Source organism: Dunckerocampus dactyliophorus, chromosome 2 (assembly GCF_027744805.1).
Source record: "Dunckerocampus dactyliophorus isolate RoL2022-P2 chromosome 2, RoL_Ddac_1.1, whole genome shotgun sequence".
Classification (NCBI taxonomy): Eukaryota; Metazoa; Chordata; class Actinopteri; order Syngnathiformes; family Syngnathidae; genus Dunckerocampus; species Dunckerocampus dactyliophorus.
The window spans coordinates 27,312,772-27,335,000 of NC_072820.1; the positions used below are offsets into that span (position 1 = coordinate 27,312,772).

Consider the following 22,229-nt stretch of genomic DNA (forward strand, 5'->3'; position numbering starts at 1 on the left):
GAGGGTGGACCCAATCATGGAAAGCAGCTTGGGGCGTTCAACCAAAAAACTGAAAAGAAAAAATATATAGTGTTGAGAAAAAGTTGTATTCATCAGTCATTTTCTGAGAATAAGATATAATATAGTAATATAAATATGTAATACATAATGAAGGAAAGAAATTTGAATATGATCAAAAATATAGCTGTAAATTACAGGAAAAAAGAACAAATATAAATATTTGCTTTGATTACAAAAAAAATCTGTTCCAGAAAAATGTGATAAAGGGACACATATGTAGTCATAATTAAAAAAAACAAAATCCTATTTAATGTCAGGAAAAAAAGTAGTGACGGAAAAATCACGAGCACCATTCATGAACTTTTTGTTTAATTAGTAATTATAATTTCCTGCAACGCTAACTACTGTCAACATGCTCTTTTCGTAACTTTCTGTAACTATGAGGAGGACACGCCCAAGCCCCCTTTAACCCCGCCCAACGGAGGCACGGCTTCACGTGCAGCCTGACTGGCAATCGTTTAAAACTTTCCTCGTAGTTGTGTCAGCCGCAGCAGGAGCCTCACAGCAGCTAGCGAAGACTGCTGTTAGCCAACAACTACTTTCGAGAAGATGATCAACCAGCAGGAATAAACAAAATGTCATGATATTTTTATTTGTATTTCATTTTTTTGGATGGTGGAAGGACGCAGACTGTGGAAAAAGGACTAACAGGAACGTTCAGCATCGAGTGTGACAACTGATAGGGATTAACTCAGCGGAATGGAGACCACCGATCTTCTGCTCCTTTACGCCTGCTGCTGGTGTTTTTTGGGTAACACACGCGCACACGCACGCACGCACACACACATATATTCATTATATCTGTATAAATATGTATGTATATACTCTAAATGCCTGTGTGTGTGCACCTTTGTGACCCTGTAAAGTCACACCATTAGGTACACCTGCACTAATTAGGCACACTTGCATTAATGAGCTGTAATTACGTTGTTGTTATTGAATCATAGCGCTGCTAATTTAGAACTATTGATAGTAAATGATTGAATATTTATTTCAAAAGATGACTGTTATACTGGCTGCTGATTTTAAATCAATGTAAAATTCCATATACAATTCCAATTCCATATAGATACAACCTATGCCAAGGTCATTTTAACTCATGCCAAAAAGAATAGCATAAAAGAATACCAATAACATGTAATAAGAATTACAATATGGTTAAAAACATTAACCATTTTTTAAATATGGTAAAAAAAACATTTTGATAAGGTAAAATGTAAATTTAGTATATATGCTAGCTTGAAAAAATATTGATGAAGCAATATAAACTAACCTTAAAAATATTGAAAACATTTTTATACGTCAAATAGATTGGCCAGTAACATTTAAAGATGAATTACTGGCAGTTTTGTTCATTTCCAGGTTATATACTTTCATCAACACTGGCAGCAAAATAAAGGGTTTTCTTGTCTTTTCTTTTCATTTTATTTAAAGTTTTTTTTTTTTTTAAGAAACCAACAAAAGGCAATATGAATTATCTATTGATCGATCTAAAAGGTAACCTGTCTGGTTTTCTTAAATGAATAATGTGCAAGTGTACCTTATTGTTTGGCTTATTTTTTTGTATTTTATTTAATTATTAATAATAATGTGCCGGTTCTTTCGAGTGGGGGAGAAGCATCCACCTGTCTGCGTGGTGGGCTCACAAGTATTTAGGGGCTGGGTAGGTGGGGGCGGCAGCAATGATGTGGGCTGTTTGAAGTCAGTATAAAAAAATGTCCTTGGGGTGGGCGCCGTTGGCCTAATGAAAGTCTGAGCTTGAAGGAGAGCAGCAGCAGAAGTTGAAAAACTTAAAAGAAAAGAAAAAAGAAGATGAAAGAATACTTGGTAGTCTGGGAAGAGAGATGTTAAAGAAGTGAACGAACTAGATTCATTGTGCTTCTGCTAATCCTTTATTGCTGCATGTGATGCTAAAAGTCATCTAGTGATGAGCAAGGAAACTTGAAATAGTCGCTTTGGAAGTACTTGCGTTTGAAACAGCTGCCTTAAATCACCAGTATACTTTATACAGTAGATATGTTTTATTAATACTATAGTAGAAAGACTCACTGTAGATGCTTTCATAGTGTGACTCCAATTAGCTTCAACTTTCCATGTTGTTGATCCAGGAAGTGTTGCTGGTTTGTTTGGGAGCCTCTTCTGGTCATTGAGAACGTTATTGGCTTCTATGATAGTAAATGGAAATATGACATATGAGGGATTTGTGTGATGTTACGAGGTATTTTTCAGGTTCTCAAAGAAGCCCGTGGTGGTCTGTCTGGTCATCCCAAACAAACAAAAAAGCTTGTCGGGTGTCCCGGTATACTGTTAGCTCATGAGTGGTGTGGCGCCAGCTGGCAAAGCTCTTTGTGGGTTTTGAGCTCTGAGAGTCTTGCGGGTGCTTTGATTTTTACATTTCGAGAGAACAGAGCAGCCGAGTCGACAGTCTCCACTTTGCAGGGACGCCAACACTCCCTGTTGTTAAAACAAAAAACATCATTCCCTTCTTTCCCACTGCATTACATTTTATCAATACTTATTTATCTTATTACTTATTTATTTATATATCTACTACTGCCAACATTTCATCAATTTTTTTTACATAAATCAGATAGTGCTGGGAAAGGAATTTGAGTGTTTTCAGATTTTCTATTTTCTATTGTACAGTGTTTATCGCGGGGATAGGTTCCCAAAATAGGCCTCAATAAGTGAAATCCACAAAGTGGCCAACTCTGTTTGTATATGTTTTAAGGCTGTAAAAGCCCTCACAATACACTTATTACACTTTTCTCAGACAGGCACACATTTTCTCATATTTGTCTCTTGTTAAAACACTTCCAAAGTTCACTCCTCTGACGGGCCTCATCCCGGCGCTGTTTGGCTTTAGCGTTTTTGCATCCTTGTTAAAACATATTGTTGTAGTATTTTACGCCTCCTCGTAGTCCTCCATGAACCGAAGATTAATTTACAGTATTCCATAATGGCGCCCTAGCGCTAGCAAATAGGAAACAGAGCAGTGCTGCACGAAGGAGATTGATTGGCAATGGTCTACAGCCAATCAGAACGCAGAACACAATAGGCGGGTTCTCCCTTAGCCCATCAGGACTGTTGTGGCTCTATATTTAGTCGACTGATGAGGTGGAGGGATGACGCACACGTCTTCAACCTACAGTATGTCTTCAACTCTCACATGAGTATACAACACCCTCTACTGGTAGCAGTAGTAAATACAATAACAGACACATGCAACAGAGCACTGATAGATCGCTCTAATACACCACAAGGACGCAGAACACAATGCATGTTCATACACTGTTAAAAAAACTGCATAATTGCACTTAAAAAAACCTGCAAAACAGTGAATTCGCAAAAGGTGAACTGTGATGTAGAGAGGGAACACTGTATATTTATATAATTGATTTATGTATTTTTATTTGAAAGATACACTGTGTACTATTTACTGTACAGTGCACTGTGCACAAGACTTTCAGTAAAAAGTAGTACACATACAGTTTAGCATGATGGTAGTGCAGGGTCCAAGGAAGAAGTTGTTGTATTTTTGGTAATTTTTGGATCAGGGGTGTCCAAAGTGAACCCCAGGGTTTATTTGCGGCCCACGGCTGTTATTTTAATTGGCCCACAACTTATTCTAAAAATATCATTTAATAAGAAAACCACAAAAACCAAGAGCAAAAATGGAAAAAACCTGTCGTAATTTGACAAAAATAAAGTCAGAATATGAAGAGTAAAAAGTTGTAATCTAACGACAAAAAGTTGTAATTTTTATGAAAATAACATTGTTATATTAATAGGAAAAATAACGTAATTTTAGTAGCATAACGTTGAAACATTAAAGAGACATTTTTTAAAAGTTGTAATACAGTCGTCCCTCACTCTGTCGCGGTCCGAACATCGCTCCCTCACTCAATCGCTGTTTTTCAAAAATGAATGAATGAATGAATGATGGCTGTTTCGTGGTTTCGGTTGACTATGGCCTATTATTAGTCCAAAAATACTGAAAGACAAGTTATATGTAGTGTTGTGGTCACTAGATGTAGGTGATGTGACATTGATGAGACATGACGTTATGTGACGTGACGTGACGTGACGTGACGTGACGTGATGTCACACTGCATGTAGTCAGCTATGGTATGTCCGACATGAAAAAGTTATCCTCCCATTCTGTGTGGATGTGCTACATTTTTGGCTTACTGTGTCCTTCTTCCCCACTCCATTTGAAACCCTTTCTTGACTTTACAATAAATCAATTGGAGAATTAGCTCGGTAGATTGCTATGCTAGCGGCAGCGGCGTCTTGTGTTGCTGAATTGATCCCGTAGCCTGCGCAATGTGGTGTAAGCAAAGAATAAAAATAAGGTAAAAGTGACTATAGGAGTGTTATTTCATGTCTGCAGGGCTCTAATAATGTTAAAAAAAACATATTTTTCAAAAGTCATAGACATGTCTTCTATGCTCCAACTACGAAAATATTCAGTTTATTAATATTGAATCCTACTTTGCGGAAAATCACTTATCATGGTCGTACCAATTATCATCATACCAATTAACCGCCAGAAACGAGGGACGACTGTATTATGCAAAACAAACAAAACAACAAAGTCGTAATTTTTGGAAAATTAGGTTGCGGAAAATCTTATAATGTTATGAGCTTAAAGTCAATATTATGGCAATAAAGGTCTCAATGAGATGAAAATTTAGAAGTTAAAATATTACAGAAACTTTTAAACTCATTTTTTAAAAGTCATAATATTACGAGAAACAAAAAATGGAAAATTAGGTTGGAGAAAAATGTATGTTGATTAAGAAGAAAGTTAAAGTATTCGGAAAATTTAAGAAAACAGATTTTTTTTTTTTTTAAAAAGAGCAAAGTTGATACTACTAATACTAATAATAGTACTTTTTTAAACTATATCATAAAGCTGAGCTTCTTGGCATCACAGCGGCCTTTGCATCCATTTTTCACCATGTGGCCCTTGGTGGGAAAAGTTTGGACACCCCTGATCTGGATAAAGGTGCAGGCGCAGGAATTTATGTCCACCGTTTGATGGCATCAATAAAGACGTTGACCTGTCTTGTTCATCACGAAACGTTCATCCTGCACGAAACGGGAAGTAGTCTAACAAGGCTAATAGAGATGATAAAGCACTTAATGTTTTGGCCTTGGCGGAGGTCTGCCCTCTGCTACATTCCAGTTATACCATGTCTGGCCATGAAAGCAAACATAATACAACCTGGGTTTTTGTTATGAATTCAGTCCCAAAGCTCTGACGAAAACCAAAATATACCAAAAGCAAAGCAATTGTTCCCATAGGAAATAATATAAAATTGAAGGCATCTGTTCCAGACACCCGGAATAGAGAAGTACTATAGTTTCACTTGCACAAAACCACACAAAATAATTAGAAATTAGATGAAAAATAGATAAATTAACATTTAACACAACTTACTGTATCTTTATTGAAGACTCTTTTTGGCAAAGACGATGAGAAGCGGAGAGGAAAGAGGGGAAGGGAGCGGAAGGGAGGGAACGCCATCTTCAAACTTTCATACTTTATACTCATACTAGTTCTTTCCTGAATTTAATAGTGTTTCTCACCTTCTTCAACAAATTGCTGCCACTTGCAACCTTCTTTGGCCCCATGGCGGGTTATTTAGCAGTCACACTCCATAAAATATGCACAGACGGCGAGTCAGCAACTCTTAGGGTGCTTTGTTTAAAGCTCTTGATTCCACGGAACGATACAGTACAGGACGAATGGACTACTTTGTCTTATGCAATATTGTACGAAAACTGGGGCGTAGACGGTAGAATGTTTGCCCTGATGTTCACCTGTGTGGCTGTTTGATGGCTCACTTGTGCTAAGCCATAAATCACATGGGTGAGCTGATATTAACCCAAGTCCGGGCCCCAAACCAGGTGTTGCAGGTGTGACGCCAGCTAAAGTGACTAAATTAGTGGCTTCACTCAGCACCAGAAGCAGCTTTTTTTGTCCTTATCATCTGCCGTAAAGGCTGACACTAAGCTAAAATGGTCCATTTTAAAAGAGTTAACAAGTCTTCCCCTCCATAGTGTTGACGTTTAGAACCACACTGATGATAATCGTTGGAGGAGTTAGCATCTTTGCACTTATCACGGAATCTAGCCAGCTTATGTTAGCTAGCACCCCACAGGTGGCTTGGCAAGCCTTGATCCATCCATCCATCTTCTTCTGCTTATCCGAAGTCAGGTTGCAGGGGCAGCAGCCTAAGCAGGGAAGCCCAGACTTCCCTCTCCCGGGCTAGTTCGTCCAGCTCCTCCTGGCGGATCCCGAGGCGTTCCCAGGCCAGTTGAGAGATATAGTCTCTCCAAAGTGTCCCGGGTCTTCCCCGAGGCCTCCTACCAGTCGGACGTGCCCTGAACACCTCCCCAGGGAGGCGTTCGGGAGGCATCCTGACCAGAAACTCGAGCCACCTCATATGGCTCCTCTCAATGCAGAGGAGCGGCGGTTCCACTCCGAGTTTCATCCGGAAGACAGTGCTTCTGACCTCATCTCTAAGGGCCCTGTCACACCTTGACGATTTAGCCAGCTTACACCAACATATGAAAAATTTGGCCAATACGCTGGCGTATGTCGAATAAGTTATGGGCAAGTTTTGTATATGTTAACAGCGCGCGTGTGTGAACGGGTGTCAACGATGGCATAACTTATTGCCCGCGGATGCGGGACGTATGAATCATACGTTGACATACGTCGAAAAGTTTTGTGCATGCACAAAATTTTTGGACAACTTAGATGTACTACGACGTATGCCGGCGTGCTTCCGCGTGCTGTTAACATATACAAAACTTGCCCATAACTTATTTGACGTACGCCAGCGTATTGGCCATTTTTTTCATACGTTGGCGTAAGCTGGCTAAATCATCAAGGTGTGACAGGGCAGAGGAAACCCGTTTCGGCCGCTTGTACCAGCCATATTGTCCTTTCGGTCACTATCCAAATCTTCTGACCATAGGTCAAGCCAAGCCTTGAATGAAAGTTAATTTACAATTTAACATTTCATAATTTATAAACAGCTCCGTTTCCGTTTCTAAGCAACGTCATATGAATTTTGTTTTGTGATGATGTTGTTCCTCCTGCAGACTTGTCAGGAAGTTTCTCATTGGAGGAGCGATCGAGCCATGTGTCCCTGGAGAAGACATACGGCCGCTCGGTGAAGGACTCTCAGTGCCATCACATGCTCAAGCACCTGCACAATGGCGCCCGCATCACCGTGCAGATGCCTCCAAACGTGGAGGGTCACTGGGTGTCCACCAGGTCTGCTCACCTCTCCCTCCTCTGTCCGACAATGTGAATGTGAGTTTTCCTGAAGGTTCTCTTCTTTCAGCTGTGAGGTTAGACCTGGCCCAGAGTTCCTGACCCGCTCCTACCGCTTCTACACCAACAGCAGCTTCCAGGCCCACCAGTTTTACTATGAGGACAACCACTGCACCAAGCCCACCTACACGCTGCTCATCCGCGGTCGCCTGCGCCTGCGCCAGGCCTCCTGGATCATCCGGGGCGGCACCGAGGCGGAATACCACCTCCACCGGGTCTTGATGGTGTGTCACACGTCTGACGTGGCCAAAGAGCTGAGCCAGAGGCTGAACCGGAGCTGCCGGGCCGCCGTGAGAGGTCCCTGGGAGCCCGGCGCTGCCTACGAGCTGTGGAGCGAAGAGGGTGGCTACAACTGCTCCCGGGAACTTAACTTTGCCATGCATGAGCTCCAACTGCTGCGGCTGGAGAAGCAGTACATGCACCACAACCCTGATCACCTAGTGGAGGAGCTCTTCCTCGGGGACGTCCACACTGACCCCGCCCAGAGGTTGTACTACAAGCCCTCCAGCTACCAGACCCCCCTGCAGAACGCCAAGGTCAGATCCTAGTTATTGTTCTTCTTCCAATGTTTTACGACTTTAAAGAAAGGAGCCCAGGTGTCCAAGCAGTGACGTGCAGTCAGGGGAGACAAGTGAGGCACAGCATCAAAATAAAAACATGAAAAACAACAAACGATAACATTAGGTAAATATGAATATTTGTCCATTGAACATTGAATAAATAGGATTGTGCATCGTTGGAATTTGAGCGATTCCGGTTCTGATTTTGATTCCTCGTTTCGATTCAAGTTGCTAACAATTCTCGATTCCGATAAAAACAATGAAAAGAGATATGACCCTCAACAGACATGGCTGTTACTTTTGTGGTTCTGAAGACCGACAATCGTCTTCATGCTCGACCACACAGAACCCAGCTTATTTGCGGCCATGCTCTCATCCAATTTGGTTTCATAAGCTCTCTTTGAGTTTAACATTTCGGCTCTTAGTTCTGTTTGCTTCTTTCACAGCATTTGAATCCCCCTGACAAAAAACCTGTCTCTTTTTATCCAGAGCACTAATAAGTGCTCTTGAGATCCACCGTCTATTTTTTGGGTACATTTTAACCATCTTCGCAGGGATGATCATATCTCTACAGAAGACAGCATATGAGCAACACACATCAGTAAGTTCATCAGGGGTAGCACAAGAGTCTTTGAAATTGTCCCCATTTGTGCAGTCAAAACAGTCTTGGAGGCAGTGTATCCTTTAGAGTCCTCTGTCCACACTTTCACCTCTTTAGATTCCACTTTTCCTCTCCTCAGTACAGTTATGGTTGGCCTGGCCAAGCACACAAAGAGGTAGGGATTTATGTGCATCTTTAACAGTCCCGTAACAGAGGTCCAGTGTCTTAATCCATCTGGTAGGGCAGGAAACATACTGGGAGAAGTTTGACAACTTCTTCTTGAGCGACATGTGATTAAAGTCTCCCAATAAAAACATCGGTGCATCAATACAGTATCAAACACAGTGTTGCACGCAGCGACTGAATTTGCTTTAGGATGAATATAGACCATGCAGAGAAAGGGCACAAGGATACGCACAAAAGCTCACATCAGGTGGGTGTATAGGTGCGCACTCTACCAGTCATGGATGTACAATATTTCTTATTTACGTACAGACATATCCGCCTCCTTGGCTTTTTCCCGTGGTGTGCGTGTCTCGATCCAATCGAGTCGACGCGCCAAAGTCCACAATAGACAGCTCTGCATCTGCATCGCGCTCCATAAGCCAGGTCTCCATGAAGGCAAGAACACAGCAGTCTTTAAAATCCTTAATATGAATTGAGCCTCGAAGTTCGTAGACTTTGTTCCTCAGTGAGCGAACATTTCCAAAAATCATAGAAGGCAGAGGGAGTTTGTTTGGCGGCTGTCTTTTAAAAGCTTGACGCCTGCTTGTTTTCCCCTATTTTATTTTTTTTCAAGTCCCTGCCTGATGCCAGTCATCAGCCGAAGACCTCTGAAGAAATTCCGGTACATGCTGCCGAACGTCGGAAGTATCTCTGCCACAGCAACTGCTGTCGTGTGTATTGTGAATCCAAAAACAGCATTAAAAATGTACTTAATGATGTGCACTCAAAGGCAGGGTCATAAAAGTTTGCATGGTTTAAAGCAGGGGTCTCAAACTCAATTTACCTGGGGGGCCGCTGGAGATAGGGTCTGGTTGTGGCTGGGCCGCATGAAGTATTGGGAATAGGGCTGGGAATCTCTGGGTACCCCACAATACGTGACGATACACGATGCACGGCTCCTGATAATGATAATATCTCCATACAATGATAGGTGAAACAAAAAAATAAATGCAATATTCAGCTGGGATAGGCTCCAGCTTACTTGTGACCCTAATAAAGACAAGCGATCCAAAACGGGTGCAATTTTTGCAGCATATTTTAACCAGACTACAAGCAGCAATGGTAGAAAAAGAATGAGGATGTTTTAGCAACATAAGTGTAAACAGGATTTTAGTTTCGGTGTCTGAAAAACAGTAAAGCTATTTCGAACTCATTCAGAGAACACAACATCTCATGTCTCTCAAGTAGATCAATGCTATAAAGTAGAACCGTATCAAAAAGAAATATTTTTATAGCATTTACACTACTCCTCCATGTGTAGTCACGGGCCGCAAAATATGACCCGGCGATGAAATGTCTGTTCTTGGTCTCTGACTTTGTAAAATAAATTTTAAAAATGAACTCACTTCGTGTGACTTTAGAGGCGTGTCTTACCTGAAAACGCTGGAGTTGTACCACCTCTATAGCGTTCACCTTTAGAGGCTACCTTGTGGTTCTTGAGGCGAAGTTTCTGTGAGGGAGATTGTTGCCATGGTGACCGTCGGCTGACATCGGTGAGCCTCATGAGGGCGGGGTTGATGATTGTGGTGACACAAGGAGCTTGATATTGTTTCTAACCTGCTTTTGTTGTCTTCATCTTCCTGTGAAGTTGATTTGTTTTTCAAAAGTGGACTCTTTTGTTCAACCCCAGTTGCTCGAAGCGGTTCTTAAAGGGACCCACGTACTCTGACTCTGTGAAGGCTGGAATGCGTCCTTCACCACATGAGACGTGCTCTTCCCCTCAAATATGGCGGGAATCCCCCACAGGGGAAGCCTGCCAACATAACATATCTGTGATCCATTGTGGCCCAGACCCACTTTGGAGACCCGTTTAAAAAAAAAACACCATCATGTTCTCCACAAAGACAGAAATAGTTGCTTTGTTCTCCTCCTCGTCTTGGATGCTGATGTGGATTTTTTTTCTGGTTATTTTGATGAGAACAACACTTGTGAATATTTCCTTCTTTTTGCACAATCATTTTTTTTTCAATTGCTCCGTGATAGATGACGTGTACAGACCACAAGTATAACATGCACATGCATTATTACTATTACTTGTATTATTATTACTCAGTTACTACAAGTAGCTATAACCCTAACCCTTATCTCAACTCTAAGAACCCAAACCCTTATTTGATAGTTTGGGCTTTTTGATCAGAATGAAGGGTTTCTATTTTTTTCTGATATCCGATCCAGTAAAGTTGGCCAGTTTTGGACTGATACGGATGCGATGTCCAAGGTCCAAGGTCGTCAGATCGGATCGTCCCTAATATACAATGCATCTAGAAAGTATTCACAGGGCTTCTCTTTTTCCAGCCTTATTCCAAAATGGAATACATTGAAATTTTTTTACATTTAAGTTCTTTTGTGATTGCTGAAAACATGAAAAAAATGTAAAAAAAAACCTCCTCGAGGCTGAAGCAGGATGCAAATGAGCTTTCATGGCAAAGACTGTGAATACTTATATATGTGATTTTTTTAAAGTTTCTTTTTAACACATTTCCAAAAATCATTTTCCTCATCATTCTGGGGTGTTGTGTGTAGAATTTAGAGGGAGAACAATGTCTTTATTTCATTTTGGAATAAGGCTGTAACATAGGAGAATGTAGGAAAAGTGAGGCACTGTGAATCCTTTCCACTGTGAGCATAATCCACTGCATCATGACATTGTTGCAGCATGCGTTAAGTTTTCTTAACATTGGTCCCGCCTCTCCTCCTCGCAGAACCACTTCCACGGCTGCATCGCCTGCCGCATCATCTACCGCTCAGACGAGCTGCACCCGCCCATCCTGCCGCCGCGGGCCGACCTGGCCGTAGGTTTGTACGGCCAATGGGTCAGCCAGCGCTGCGAGGTGCGCCCGGAGGCCCTGTTCCTCACGCGCCACTTTGTCTTCCACGACAACAACCACACGTGGGAGGGTCACTACCACCACTTCTCAGACCCCGTTTGCAAGCACCCCACCTTCACCATCTATGCCCGTGGACGCTACAGCAGGGGGCTGCACTCCACGCGCGTCATGGGAGGGACCGACTTCATCTTCAAAGGTCAGACATGACACATGTTGAGGTGGCGAGGGTCAGCAGCAGCATTTCCAATCAGGTTGCTCGATTTCTGCTCAAGGCCACCTGGGGGCGTATTTGCAGCTTGGCATTGTTATGATATGCTGTGCAATAGGGGTGTAACGATTCGGTTGAATCATGATTCCATTCACATCACGGTTGGTGGTTGCTGATACGATTCAATGACCATATTAGTTCCTTTAGAACGATACAATCCGAAACGATTCAGTAACTTTTTAGGCAAAAATTCAACCACCACAGTGTGACTGTGAAAAAATAACTGGATCCTGGACTTACCCCCCACTTGGTCTCCTAAGTCCAGTTCTAGTCGGACTTCAGCGATGAAGAACGCAGTTCCACTTAGTTGCTGGGAACATCTAACTTAGGAGTTTGGCTTCTCAAAACAATATGCGTTCAAAAGATTAATACATTTGCATCACAAAAATGCCTCCTCAAAAAAATCAGACCTGACAAAACGCTCTGCATTATATACTGTATGTCTCCCACCGTATTCCTGCGCATTCGCCTGTGCATTCATGTGTACGGGATGAGGACCCTCGCATCTTCTTCTGCTGTGGAACACATACGTAAACAAGATGGCCGCGGCGCTCCATCGCGGAAGAAGATTGGTATTACCGGGAGTGTATTCATCCCATACACATGAATGCACAGGCAGACCTCCTCTAAGCCAGGGGTTTTCAATTCAAATGGAGTCAAATTGAATCCGTTTATGCAATTTTTTTCACAACAAAGGTCCGAACCTTATTTTGCGTTCAATTGCATCAAACAGAGTAACTCATATGAACATCACATGTAATGAAACCCTGCACATCACATTGCATTTACAAGAAAACAGGATCAAATTGCTCATAAATAATACAAAGTTTGACTGTACAAACAATGAATGAACACAAGAGGCTTATTTTTAAGTTCAATAAAACTGCACCGGTTTCTGAAAAAAGCATTAAATAATAATTGAATAAGTGTCTGACAAAGGCTGCACCAGTACATTCTCTTAAAGTATCACATTTTCTTGTTGTTGTTGTAGCTGACATTGGAATTTGCCTGAATTTGTTATACAATTCCTCTTTTTGTTTACCTTTGATCTCTGCAGCAAGAGCATTCCACAACTCTCCTGTCAGCAAAAGATGTTTTGTTTTGCTCCGACACCCACACAATCCTTAGTGAACACTCATTTGCACGTTTCTGTGCTGTAAATGAATGTGTTATGACTCATAGAGTTTTCATACTGGGTGCTAAGCGCAGTTATTTTCCGCGCTCTCACATCAGACTCCGGTGGATACTTCCCCTTGAATTTTGTCAGGTAATGTTGAGTCTCCAGTTTCAGAGCATATGAGACAGAGGTGTTTGGCATTGGATTCTGGAAGAATGAACACATATTGGTCCGTCCATTCACTTAAAAAAAAATTTGGTTTTCTCTATCAAATGTTCGTACTTAAGAGCAAGCCATGGTTCTCATTCACTCGGCAAGCTATCACATAACCGTAATAACTGAAGTAATTAAAACTGCCGCTGTGATCGGTCCACGAGCATGATTATGTTATTATATTTTCCATTCACTTTAATTGGTCACAGGTCCGTAAAGGGCCATCACTGTGTCCCGATCTGGACGGGGGTCCGCCATTTGGTGATAGCTGCTCTAAGCAGTCAGAATCTGGGAAGTCAAGCAATAAATGATGTCTGTCTCATGCCAATGTAACCCAGGGTTTCAGGATCCTAGCTGATGTGGAAGTTGGTGGAAATAAAGAACGGGATCTACGGCTACAGTTAAGCAAGTTTATTACGTCTCTGTTAGCAACAGTCAAGGGACCTTCTCAACTTACACAACACACTTCCGATTTACATGTGTTCACAAAATAAGGGTTGCATAAAAAGTAGCTTACACCAACAATGAGGCAACAAAAAATGTATACTTTTCAAAAGTAAACATCTTTTGTGAAAATGTACTCCTGTAAAGAGAAACATTTTACTGCGATTGGCTAGTGACCTGACTTCGGCCTCTCGCCCGAAGTCAGCTGGGATAGACTCCAGAATACCCCCCGCGGCCCTGATGAGGTTAAGCAGCATAGTAATGGATGGATGGATGGATGACATTTTTATTCAAATTGAATGGTTCAATATTTATATACTGGTTGAAAATAGCCCTGTAAGAAATTCATAGTGAAGCTGATAAAAGGTTCATATCATTGTACAATTCATGGAGAGGTTCAGACATTCCATCCAAAAAGAACGCTGGTTAGCACCCTCATTTAAACCAAGCAAACTTTTATGATCCTGCCTCTAAAAAGCACCGGAATCGAAATGAGGAATTGGAATTGGAAATGGAATCATTCAGATTCAAAAGATGCCCAACCCTAGTCAAGGTGGTCCAGGATCGTAGCACTTCCCAAGCGACCAATCACATTGCTCTTGTGTTCTCCCTCCCTGTAGTGAACCACATGCGAGTGACGCCAATGGACTTTGCCACCACCTCCCTCCTCAACGTCTTCAACGGCAACGAGTGTGGTGCCGAGCGCTCGTGGCAGGTGGGCGTGGAGCAGGACGTGACAGTGACCAATGGCTGCGTGGCGCTGGGCATCCGCCTGCCACACACAGAGTACGAGCTCTTCCACATGGAGCAGGACTCCAACGGACGATACCTGCTCTTCAATGGCCAGCGGCCCAGCGACGGCTCCAGCCCAGACCACCCAGAGAAGCGGGCCACCTCTTACCAGCTGCCACTGATGCAGTGCTCCGTCAGCAGTCAGTCAACGGGACGCACAGACAATGGAGACACGCTGCTGCAGCTCCGTAATGGCAGTGCGGGCCGGCACCAAGCAGCAGGTGCAGGTCTCATGGCTGCTTTTGTTGCTTTTTGTTGGAGCTGGCCACGCTAGATGCTCCTAAAAGCTCACCACTAGACATTTTCAGGACTCCAAAATCCCGTCAGGTGGTAACCACACTGGGAACATATGAGGACCTTTTGAGTGAACACAGAAAGACTGTTGGTGAAATCAGCTTTTGCGAAAGGAGGAAAGCTTTTTAAACTCTCCCAACCCCAAGAGCCAAAGACTTTACCAAGAAAACAAAAATGCACTTTAGCGTGAACAAATGACCAGCTATGAAGGGCAATTCATCATCAGCCTTTTTTCCTGTCATAAAATAACACTCTTGATGGAGATTCAAAAGTAATAAGGGTTTTTTGGTGCCGAAGTGTAAAACCCATTAAATAGAACATTCAAATATCAACAAAGCTTTAAATTGTCAAACATACCCCCCCAAAAAATGAAGTCACAAAATATATACATTTGTCATAAATTACTAAATAGTTTGTATAATTTCACACTGATATGACAGTTTAATACATTATTTTACATTCTTTACTTTTTGATTTAATTTTGGCACACCAATCTATTTTTACATCTCCATAAGTTATGGATTTTTTTTCTTAACTTTTATCTTCAACACTAGATAGCAGCTGTTTTTCCAACACTGCAGCTGATTATGTTCATTCATAACAAAATTGCACTTCGGGTAACACATATGGTATTTTAGGACAGGGTAACAGCAAAAGTACTGTTAATATGGTCACATTTGTGGGGGGGAAAAAAGGGGGGGAAAAGTGCTACTCCACATTACAGATGGTTACATTTGTAAGGACTGATGCATTATGGAATTATGGGTTCGTCAATTATCCATTAAAATAGGTTTTGATTCAATGTTTTTTTGCCTCATCGACTTCGATCCGTTTGCCTGTATTCAACTTTGTCCAGCAGGTGGAAGCAGAACATATTTAAGCTGAAATTGTTTCATACAAGTAAGAAATTAGTAAGAGAATCAGGGAAAAACAGGTATGGAAAGAAGCTTTTTTTTTCATTTTTATTTTTCATTGCTTAATTTCATGGGACAGGATTTTAAGAATGACCCATTTCAGTCAATATCTGAGGGAATAGAAGATTTGTATATAACTATTAATATAAAGTCTACATTGGTGGGTAAAGTAGAGATAAATGTACAAGGAAGGAGGAGGCACCTTTATCCCCAACTGGACGTGAACATTCTGAGAGAAGTAAAAATTACAAACGGGAACAAAGTGATCCAGTGAAGGTGATGATGGAAGTTCTTGTTTAAAAGCCTTTAAAACAACAATTTACAGGACAGCTAACATTCCATTCAATTCCTATACAAACAAGAAGCGAGCGCATCCAATGCTTGTGGTTATTTTTCACTTCCATGACCGTTTACAACACTGATGTCCTGTTACGTGACCTGCAGAACCCAGCCGTGGAAAAAGAAGAAAAAACAAAAAAGGAAGCAATTGCTTTTTTGTCACCTTCCTTTCTTGTGCGCTAACCGTGAGTGAAAAGGTGACGCCTTCCGATGATGCGGTGCACGTGTGTTTGCTGTAGGCCACACTAGCGGTGATATGGCAAACGTCAACGCAAAGACTTCTCGCTGTTTTTTTCCAGGCTTCTGTTGAGGGCGCAGCAGCTGCCAGTCTACAAGATGAACTTCCCTAGGAAGAATCCCATGAAGATGGCGGCTATGACCACGAGAAGGGAGGGCAGGGTGGCAGGGCCGGCCTCTCTGCGCAGGAGGCCAGCCGAGTTGGGTGTCATGTGATCCGACCGCGCCATCTTTCTCATCCTGGTGCCGTCTTCCTGTAAGAGCAAACGGAATGTCGTCAAAGCCCCAGCCAAACATTCTGAAACGGCCCACCACGGCACGGCGCGTCTGACCTTCAGTTGCCGGTTCTCCTCCGCCAACTTGCTCAGCTCTGCCTGCAGCCGCTTGCACTTGTCCATCACCTTTTTCATCTCCATGTCATCCATCGAGGAGGCGGCGGCAGATGTGGTGGCGGGCGTGGAGGCTACGGACGGGTCAGGCTTGGCTGAGTTGCTCATGGGGGCAGCTTTGCTCACCTCCACATCATTCTGCAGGAGGGAGTCAAACGCTAAGCATGACACACGAAGGGGAGGAGGAGGAGAAAGCGACACCATCCTATACCGACCTGGACCTATAGTCCATTAACAATGAATAAAGTATTTGAAGTTTTGACAGGTGACATTGTATTTTGACCAGAGCATTTCTTTTAAACTTTATGGTACTGGTTGATCATTTCAGGAAATCCAGTGGCCAATTGCATGTGAGTTAGCCATCCCACACGATCAAAGCTGTGCATTCCAGGCACTAAATATGCAACTAAACACAGAGACAGATGAAAGAGGAGAGAAGCAAAGTGAGTGACAAGTAAGAATGAGTCCGGCGAGCCACAGAAAACAGTAAAATTGGGGTAGGTGAGACTGATGGTCTGGACACTTGCTTGAGAAAATGTTCTCTAACTGGACCTATTTTAATTTTTGATGAAAACAAAAATAGTAAAACATTCCTCCAGGGCCACATACGTCAAAGAGGAGAGCAGATGGCAGCACGGTCAGCGCCGCTAACACCTGCACTGCAGGTTAGCAACAGCTAACTTTAAATGACAGCCTGAAACGCTGCACTCATTTATCACTATGTCAAAGCAAACATTTTTAACTATACAAGACAAAAAGAAATTCTCTGATGAACCAAAATGTCCCCTATAATCACTGGGTATGTTTGGTTTACAAAAGCAAATAACCGCCGTGGTCTCTACATAAGAAAACATTGTCATTATTAAAAGCTGTAGTTCTTTATTAACTCCTCAAGATGGCAGCAGCTGCATTTGAAATGAGTTGCTGTATCTAGCTCTGCATGCTGGGAAAAGTGCTGGTGTGAAAGTCATGCGTGTCATACTGTTACTTACAATCAACTCATCAGCGCTATTAATGCTGACTCACCCCTATTACAATATTAGTTGTGTTGATGCTGTGTTGTGCAATACACTTAATAATAATAGTAACAACAATGAGCATGTGGACAAAGATACATTTTGGTTGTCCAGAAAGTGGAGGGTTGGTGGTTCAAACCCGACTTGGGTGTTTGAGTGTGCTTACTTTGCTTACTTACCATTTTATCGTTTTCAGAAGGCAGCTCAAAGACACATCTCAACTTGGAATCCATGAGGTCATCAGGTTTTGCATCTTTCCACTGGCAGACGAGAACGGGAAGAAGAAACATGTGAATGATATTGATCATTCCAAAGTGTTAGCAGCTGTATAGCAGCCTCTGCCATCTAAGTATGCGCCACACTCATTTCATTTCTCACATTTCTATCATGGGTCAGGAATATTCAGTTATAACAAGTAAATAAACTGATCAAGTAGCAGGAAGTGACAAAACGTGCAAAGAGAGTCTGGACTGCCTGAACGTTTGCTGCCCTCTAGTGGACACACAGCCACATCTTAGCTTTCATACACATGCTGGTGTTTGAAGGACAACATGAAAATGTTCCTCACCAACGAGTCCATGTCAGACATATTGGATGGAGCGAAAATGGTCTGCACCATGAATTTGTGTTTACTTTTCTCGTTGGGGTCATAGTCAAAGGGCTGCAGCATAACTGTGGGGGATAAACACACAAACTTTACTTTTTATCATACACCATTTTCTGACACACACACACACACACACAGTAATGCATATTCACACTGGTGCCTTTAAAAAGTCCCATATTATGTCAAATGCTTTTAAAGATATTGTAACATTAATATGTGTCCTGAGAGCCTGTTGATGAGCACCAAATGTGCTAAAAATCTATCATATCCATCACGTTTGCTCCACTTTGGAGAGAAAAGGCACTCAAACGCTAGCTTTTCAATTTGCGTCTCTTCATGAAGTGAGGAAGGAAAAACCTCCTTCCTTATGGACCTGATACTGCCGTGGAACCGCCCCACCTCGATGAGCCTGTCCCGTGTATACATTCACCCAGCACTTTGTAAAAAAGCAGGCTTCGCTAGACATCTTAAAAAGCAACCTGGAGCTCTGCTAACTATCCATCAATCAGCCACACATGCGGGAGCTGTAAGTTTGATCATTTAGTTTGTCTTCGGCGAATATGCTAACCCAGGGGTCGGCAACCTATACTATCAGATGAGCCATTTTCCCCCTTCGCCCACGAAAGAAAAATAGTCTGGAGCCACAAAACATCAGTTAAAAACATCTTAGCAACTTCCAAAAGTTTGAATGTGAATTGTACCAGTTATAACAGCAGAATACAACAAATAGAAGTGCAGTGTGCATGTGTAACGGATGCCATGTGGTGGGGTTACAATAGGATCATCTTGGTTAAACCTCACTACCGTACGCCTGAAGAAATGTGCAGCACAGTGATTTGACAGCCTATTTCTTTTAGCTCGCTGACTATGGCGACAGCTGTGGTGAGCGACGCACTCATATCCAGAGCGAATTACCAGTCTCCCACGGTTTTGATTGACTGTCAGATTTGGAGGGAATTTTGGGGTATGAAAGTAGTTCAGAGGAGAAAAATCAGTGTTGATGGAGTACTCTTGCTTGTACCGGATCTTGCTAGTATTGGAGATAAACTTACATAAATGGAAACTTACCTGGTACGACAAGGGCATCTGGGCGACAGCGATGAAAAGAACATTTTTCAACTTTCTGAGTTCACATCGCAAGTCAACGTGTCCATGATGACATGCACAAACAAAATTTAACACGTAAGGATTTCGCGTGTCCCGTGGCTGGACAGAGACTCGCAATAATCGCCCTGTCGCGCAGGTTCCATTAAAAATGAATGGACTAGAGGCGACGTCACCTCTCGTGTGTGGCACCCATCAATCAGATGAGGTCGCTGGTCCGAGCCAGTCGTGTGCAGGGCTAGACTGCAGGAATGATCACTACTTTGAAATAAATGACAACTTTTCACAAAGTGTAGAGTGCTTGTGTTGAAAATGTCTTACAGTGTTTTGTGTTTCTCGTCACATATTAAGCATACATGTAAGCCAGCATCCTTGGCAGAGAAGACAAAGCCATCTGTCCGTGCAGAATTAAAAACTATTTTTTTCGGATATTGTTTCATTTTGGTAGGATATATTGATGGTTATTTTACCGTGTTGGGGGAGAAAACGTGTCTGTCATGTCTCAACCAAAGCAGGTAGTCAAACACCGGCTTCATCCAATCACCAGTCAGAACACTGATTTTTTTTTTTTAACTCATTACAGAGATGCGCTATCTATATTTATATCTATATTTCACTCTCACTCTCACACACAGCTATGCTAGTGCTGCTAACATTTGTGTCCTCCTGTCCCACTCCGTGTGACTACGTTGTATGTGATATATGACATCTCGTATGTTGGAAAAGTGCAGAGTTACAGTATGCGTGTCAAAAGTGCAAAAACACAGCTGATTAGCATTAAAGCTATGCGTGCATGCACAGTAGGGCTTACTAAAAGCACTCTTGAGGAGTGTAAATTCCAGAATCAAGGCTAACACACTTTCTATACACTACTGTGGGACCTCACACTTATTTTAAAATGATGAGGCATAATGTAATCTAATATTAGAGGAATATGGGACATTCAATGTGGTACCAGAGATGTTGATGGCGGCTCCCGCCTCGATGATGCCGCTGTTGGGCCGTACGCAGTACCTTCGCGGTGCCGTGGTCTTGACTTTGAAACATACTCTTTTATCAGAGGGGTTCTTGAGTTTGAGGTTGGTGGTGACGACATCTGTGAAGGGACCTGGTGGACAGACAGAGCATGTGGTTACCACCACAGTTTACACCTGGGGTGAATATGTTGCATTGCAGTGGAAATGCTTCAAATGCTTCCCATACTTTAAAAGGGGAAAAGTAGGGCCATATGAAATCAGTTTTATTTTTTCCCAAATTCCGTTTTTTTACATTTTACACTTATTTTTACCTGCATAGAGTGTGTGCTTTTTAGATTAGAGAATAAAATGTCCATTAATTAAATGCAAAAATCCTTACATTTATCGATGCAATACATCAATGGACAATTTTTCCAAGTAATTGAGAAGTGGATGTAGCTTAGCTAACTTTTGTAATGGGATGTCAGCCTGTGCACACATTGCTACAAAATCTTCAACAAAGTGTAATGGCCGTGCTTGTGATTAAGGAAGATGTAGTAACAGATGTAATTCCAACTACATATGTAAGATACTTCATGACATGCTTATTTTGTTTACACAGTTAGACATAGGGCAAATTTGTTCTTGTGTTTCGTGTGTGCTGGGAATGTCTGTTTACGGCTAAGACGAGCTGGGTGCTTCTCGTCTTTTTTCAGTCCCGCACGTCGTCATCGGGCAATGTAACGTAAAGAGGTAAAACACAACGTGGAGAAAATATACTCATCCAGCCCGACTCGCACACACACAACTTCACTAGCATGCTACACACTCACACTCCGTAAGAGGAGGTTCTGCCAACTTTCGCCGGTGTTTATCGCCATTTCAACATTGTTAGGTCGAGAGGTGGCTGTTCAGTGTCTGCAATGACATTCCGCCACGATTGAGCCATCCACCGGGGAAATACTCCCCCACACGAACGTCAGTTTTTATTGACCAATTCCGCGATTCCGTTAACCCGGAAATCATCGGGCCCTTGAAAAGATTGGCAAAAAGAACAACAAGAAGTTGAAGGAGGTCAATAGAACTATGATGCAAGTGGATTAAGATGGCTAACTGAATAGAGAGCTGTTTGGAGTGAGGTCAGACTGTGGGATGGCTGCAAGGACAGGACAGGCTTGGGCATCTTGTGACAGTGTTTGCTGGCTATTGGGACCCTCTGCAACAGCTGCAGCATCATGAAAATATGCATTTCCAAACAAGAAAGCTACATGCCAAGTCACAGGCGGGTCATTCTTCTAGGAGTGAGGAAAGGTCTCATCTCATGACCAATGCACGACCTTACAACTTACGTGGCAATTTCAGATCTGCCCACCTCAAAGATAGTTGCAGAGTACTCCCCCGGCTCCCAGCAGAGGTGGGCTGTCCACCCTCTCAATGAGTCATATGTTCTACAAGCCTTAATGAGCAGCAGCAGCTCAGCTGAAGGATTTTTTTGGAGGTGCACTACACAATACACCACAGGGTTTTATTCTCCTGATCTAATTAATGCTCCTAAAATCTCCTGCACAAACTGAGTTAAGTCCCATTCAGTACTTGTACACATTTATGCTGGCATTTGGTGTATACTATTATCGTGCACGAGTGAGCATTAAGACTGCTTATGTAACACTGAAGTGCTTAACCTGCAAGGAAACCTGGAGAAAGCTGCAGCAACACCACTACATGAGGTGTGTTATTGCTTTTACCTTATTCACAGTTGCTCAATTCTTTTTACACTTCGAGGACCGTTGAGAATGTTAAAATGTGACTTCAAACGGTTCAGAAAGGTTTTACGCTGGTGACGGTTTGACCATGGAACTGATTACTTCTATTTACATGACAGTTCCCTCCAGAAATATTGGGACAGTGAGG

The 22,229-nt window shown here is 42.4% G+C and overlaps 2 protein-coding genes across 2 annotated transcripts in view; one reads left to right on the plus strand and one right to left on the minus strand.

Moving 5' to 3' along the window:
• Positions 1-541: 541 nt before the first annotated feature.
• On the plus strand, positions 542-15,451 carry LOC129177405 (protein APCDD1-like). The gene is made up of 5 exons (XM_054768510.1): positions 542-811; positions 7,180-7,354; positions 7,425-7,950; positions 11,503-11,824; positions 14,291-15,451. Exons 1-5 carry the CDS (start codon positions 760-762, stop codon positions 14,734-14,736), a joined length of 1,521 nt encoding a protein of 506 aa, XP_054624485.1. The 5' UTR covers positions 542-759; the 3' UTR covers positions 14,737-15,451.
• Positions 15,452-15,728: 277 nt separating this feature from the next.
• vapal (VAMP (vesicle-associated membrane protein)-associated protein A, like) overlaps positions 15,729-22,229 on the minus strand; it is a 13,947-nt gene continuing 7,446 nt past the window's right edge. Inside the window, exons 2-6 of the mRNA XM_054768511.1 lie at positions 20,318-20,470; positions 18,220-18,323; positions 17,831-17,911; positions 16,579-16,773; positions 15,729-16,500 (exon numbers count right to left, since the gene is read on the minus strand). Coding sequence (XP_054624486.1) covers positions 16,339-16,500; positions 16,579-16,773; positions 17,831-17,911; positions 18,220-18,323; positions 20,318-20,470 — 695 coding nt within the window. The 3' untranslated portion in view covers positions 15,729-16,338. The remainder of the gene's footprint in view (positions 16,501-16,578; positions 16,774-17,830; positions 17,912-18,219; positions 18,324-20,317; positions 20,471-22,229) is intronic.

Excerpts from the sequence above, each read along its gene's own strand:
- LOC129177405 (XM_054768510.1), top strand. The coding sequence starts at position 760 with ATGGAGACCACCGATCTTCTGCTCCTTTACGCCTGCTGCTGGTGTTTT. Across the intron at positions 812-7,179 it reads CTGCTGCTGGTGTTTTTTGG|ACTTGTCAGGAAGTTTCTCA; the intron begins GTAACACACGCG and ends TTCCTCCTGCAG. Across the intron at positions 7,951-11,502 it reads CCCCCCTGCAGAACGCCAAG|AACCACTTCCACGGCTGCAT; the intron begins GTCAGATCCTAG and ends TCCTCCTCGCAG.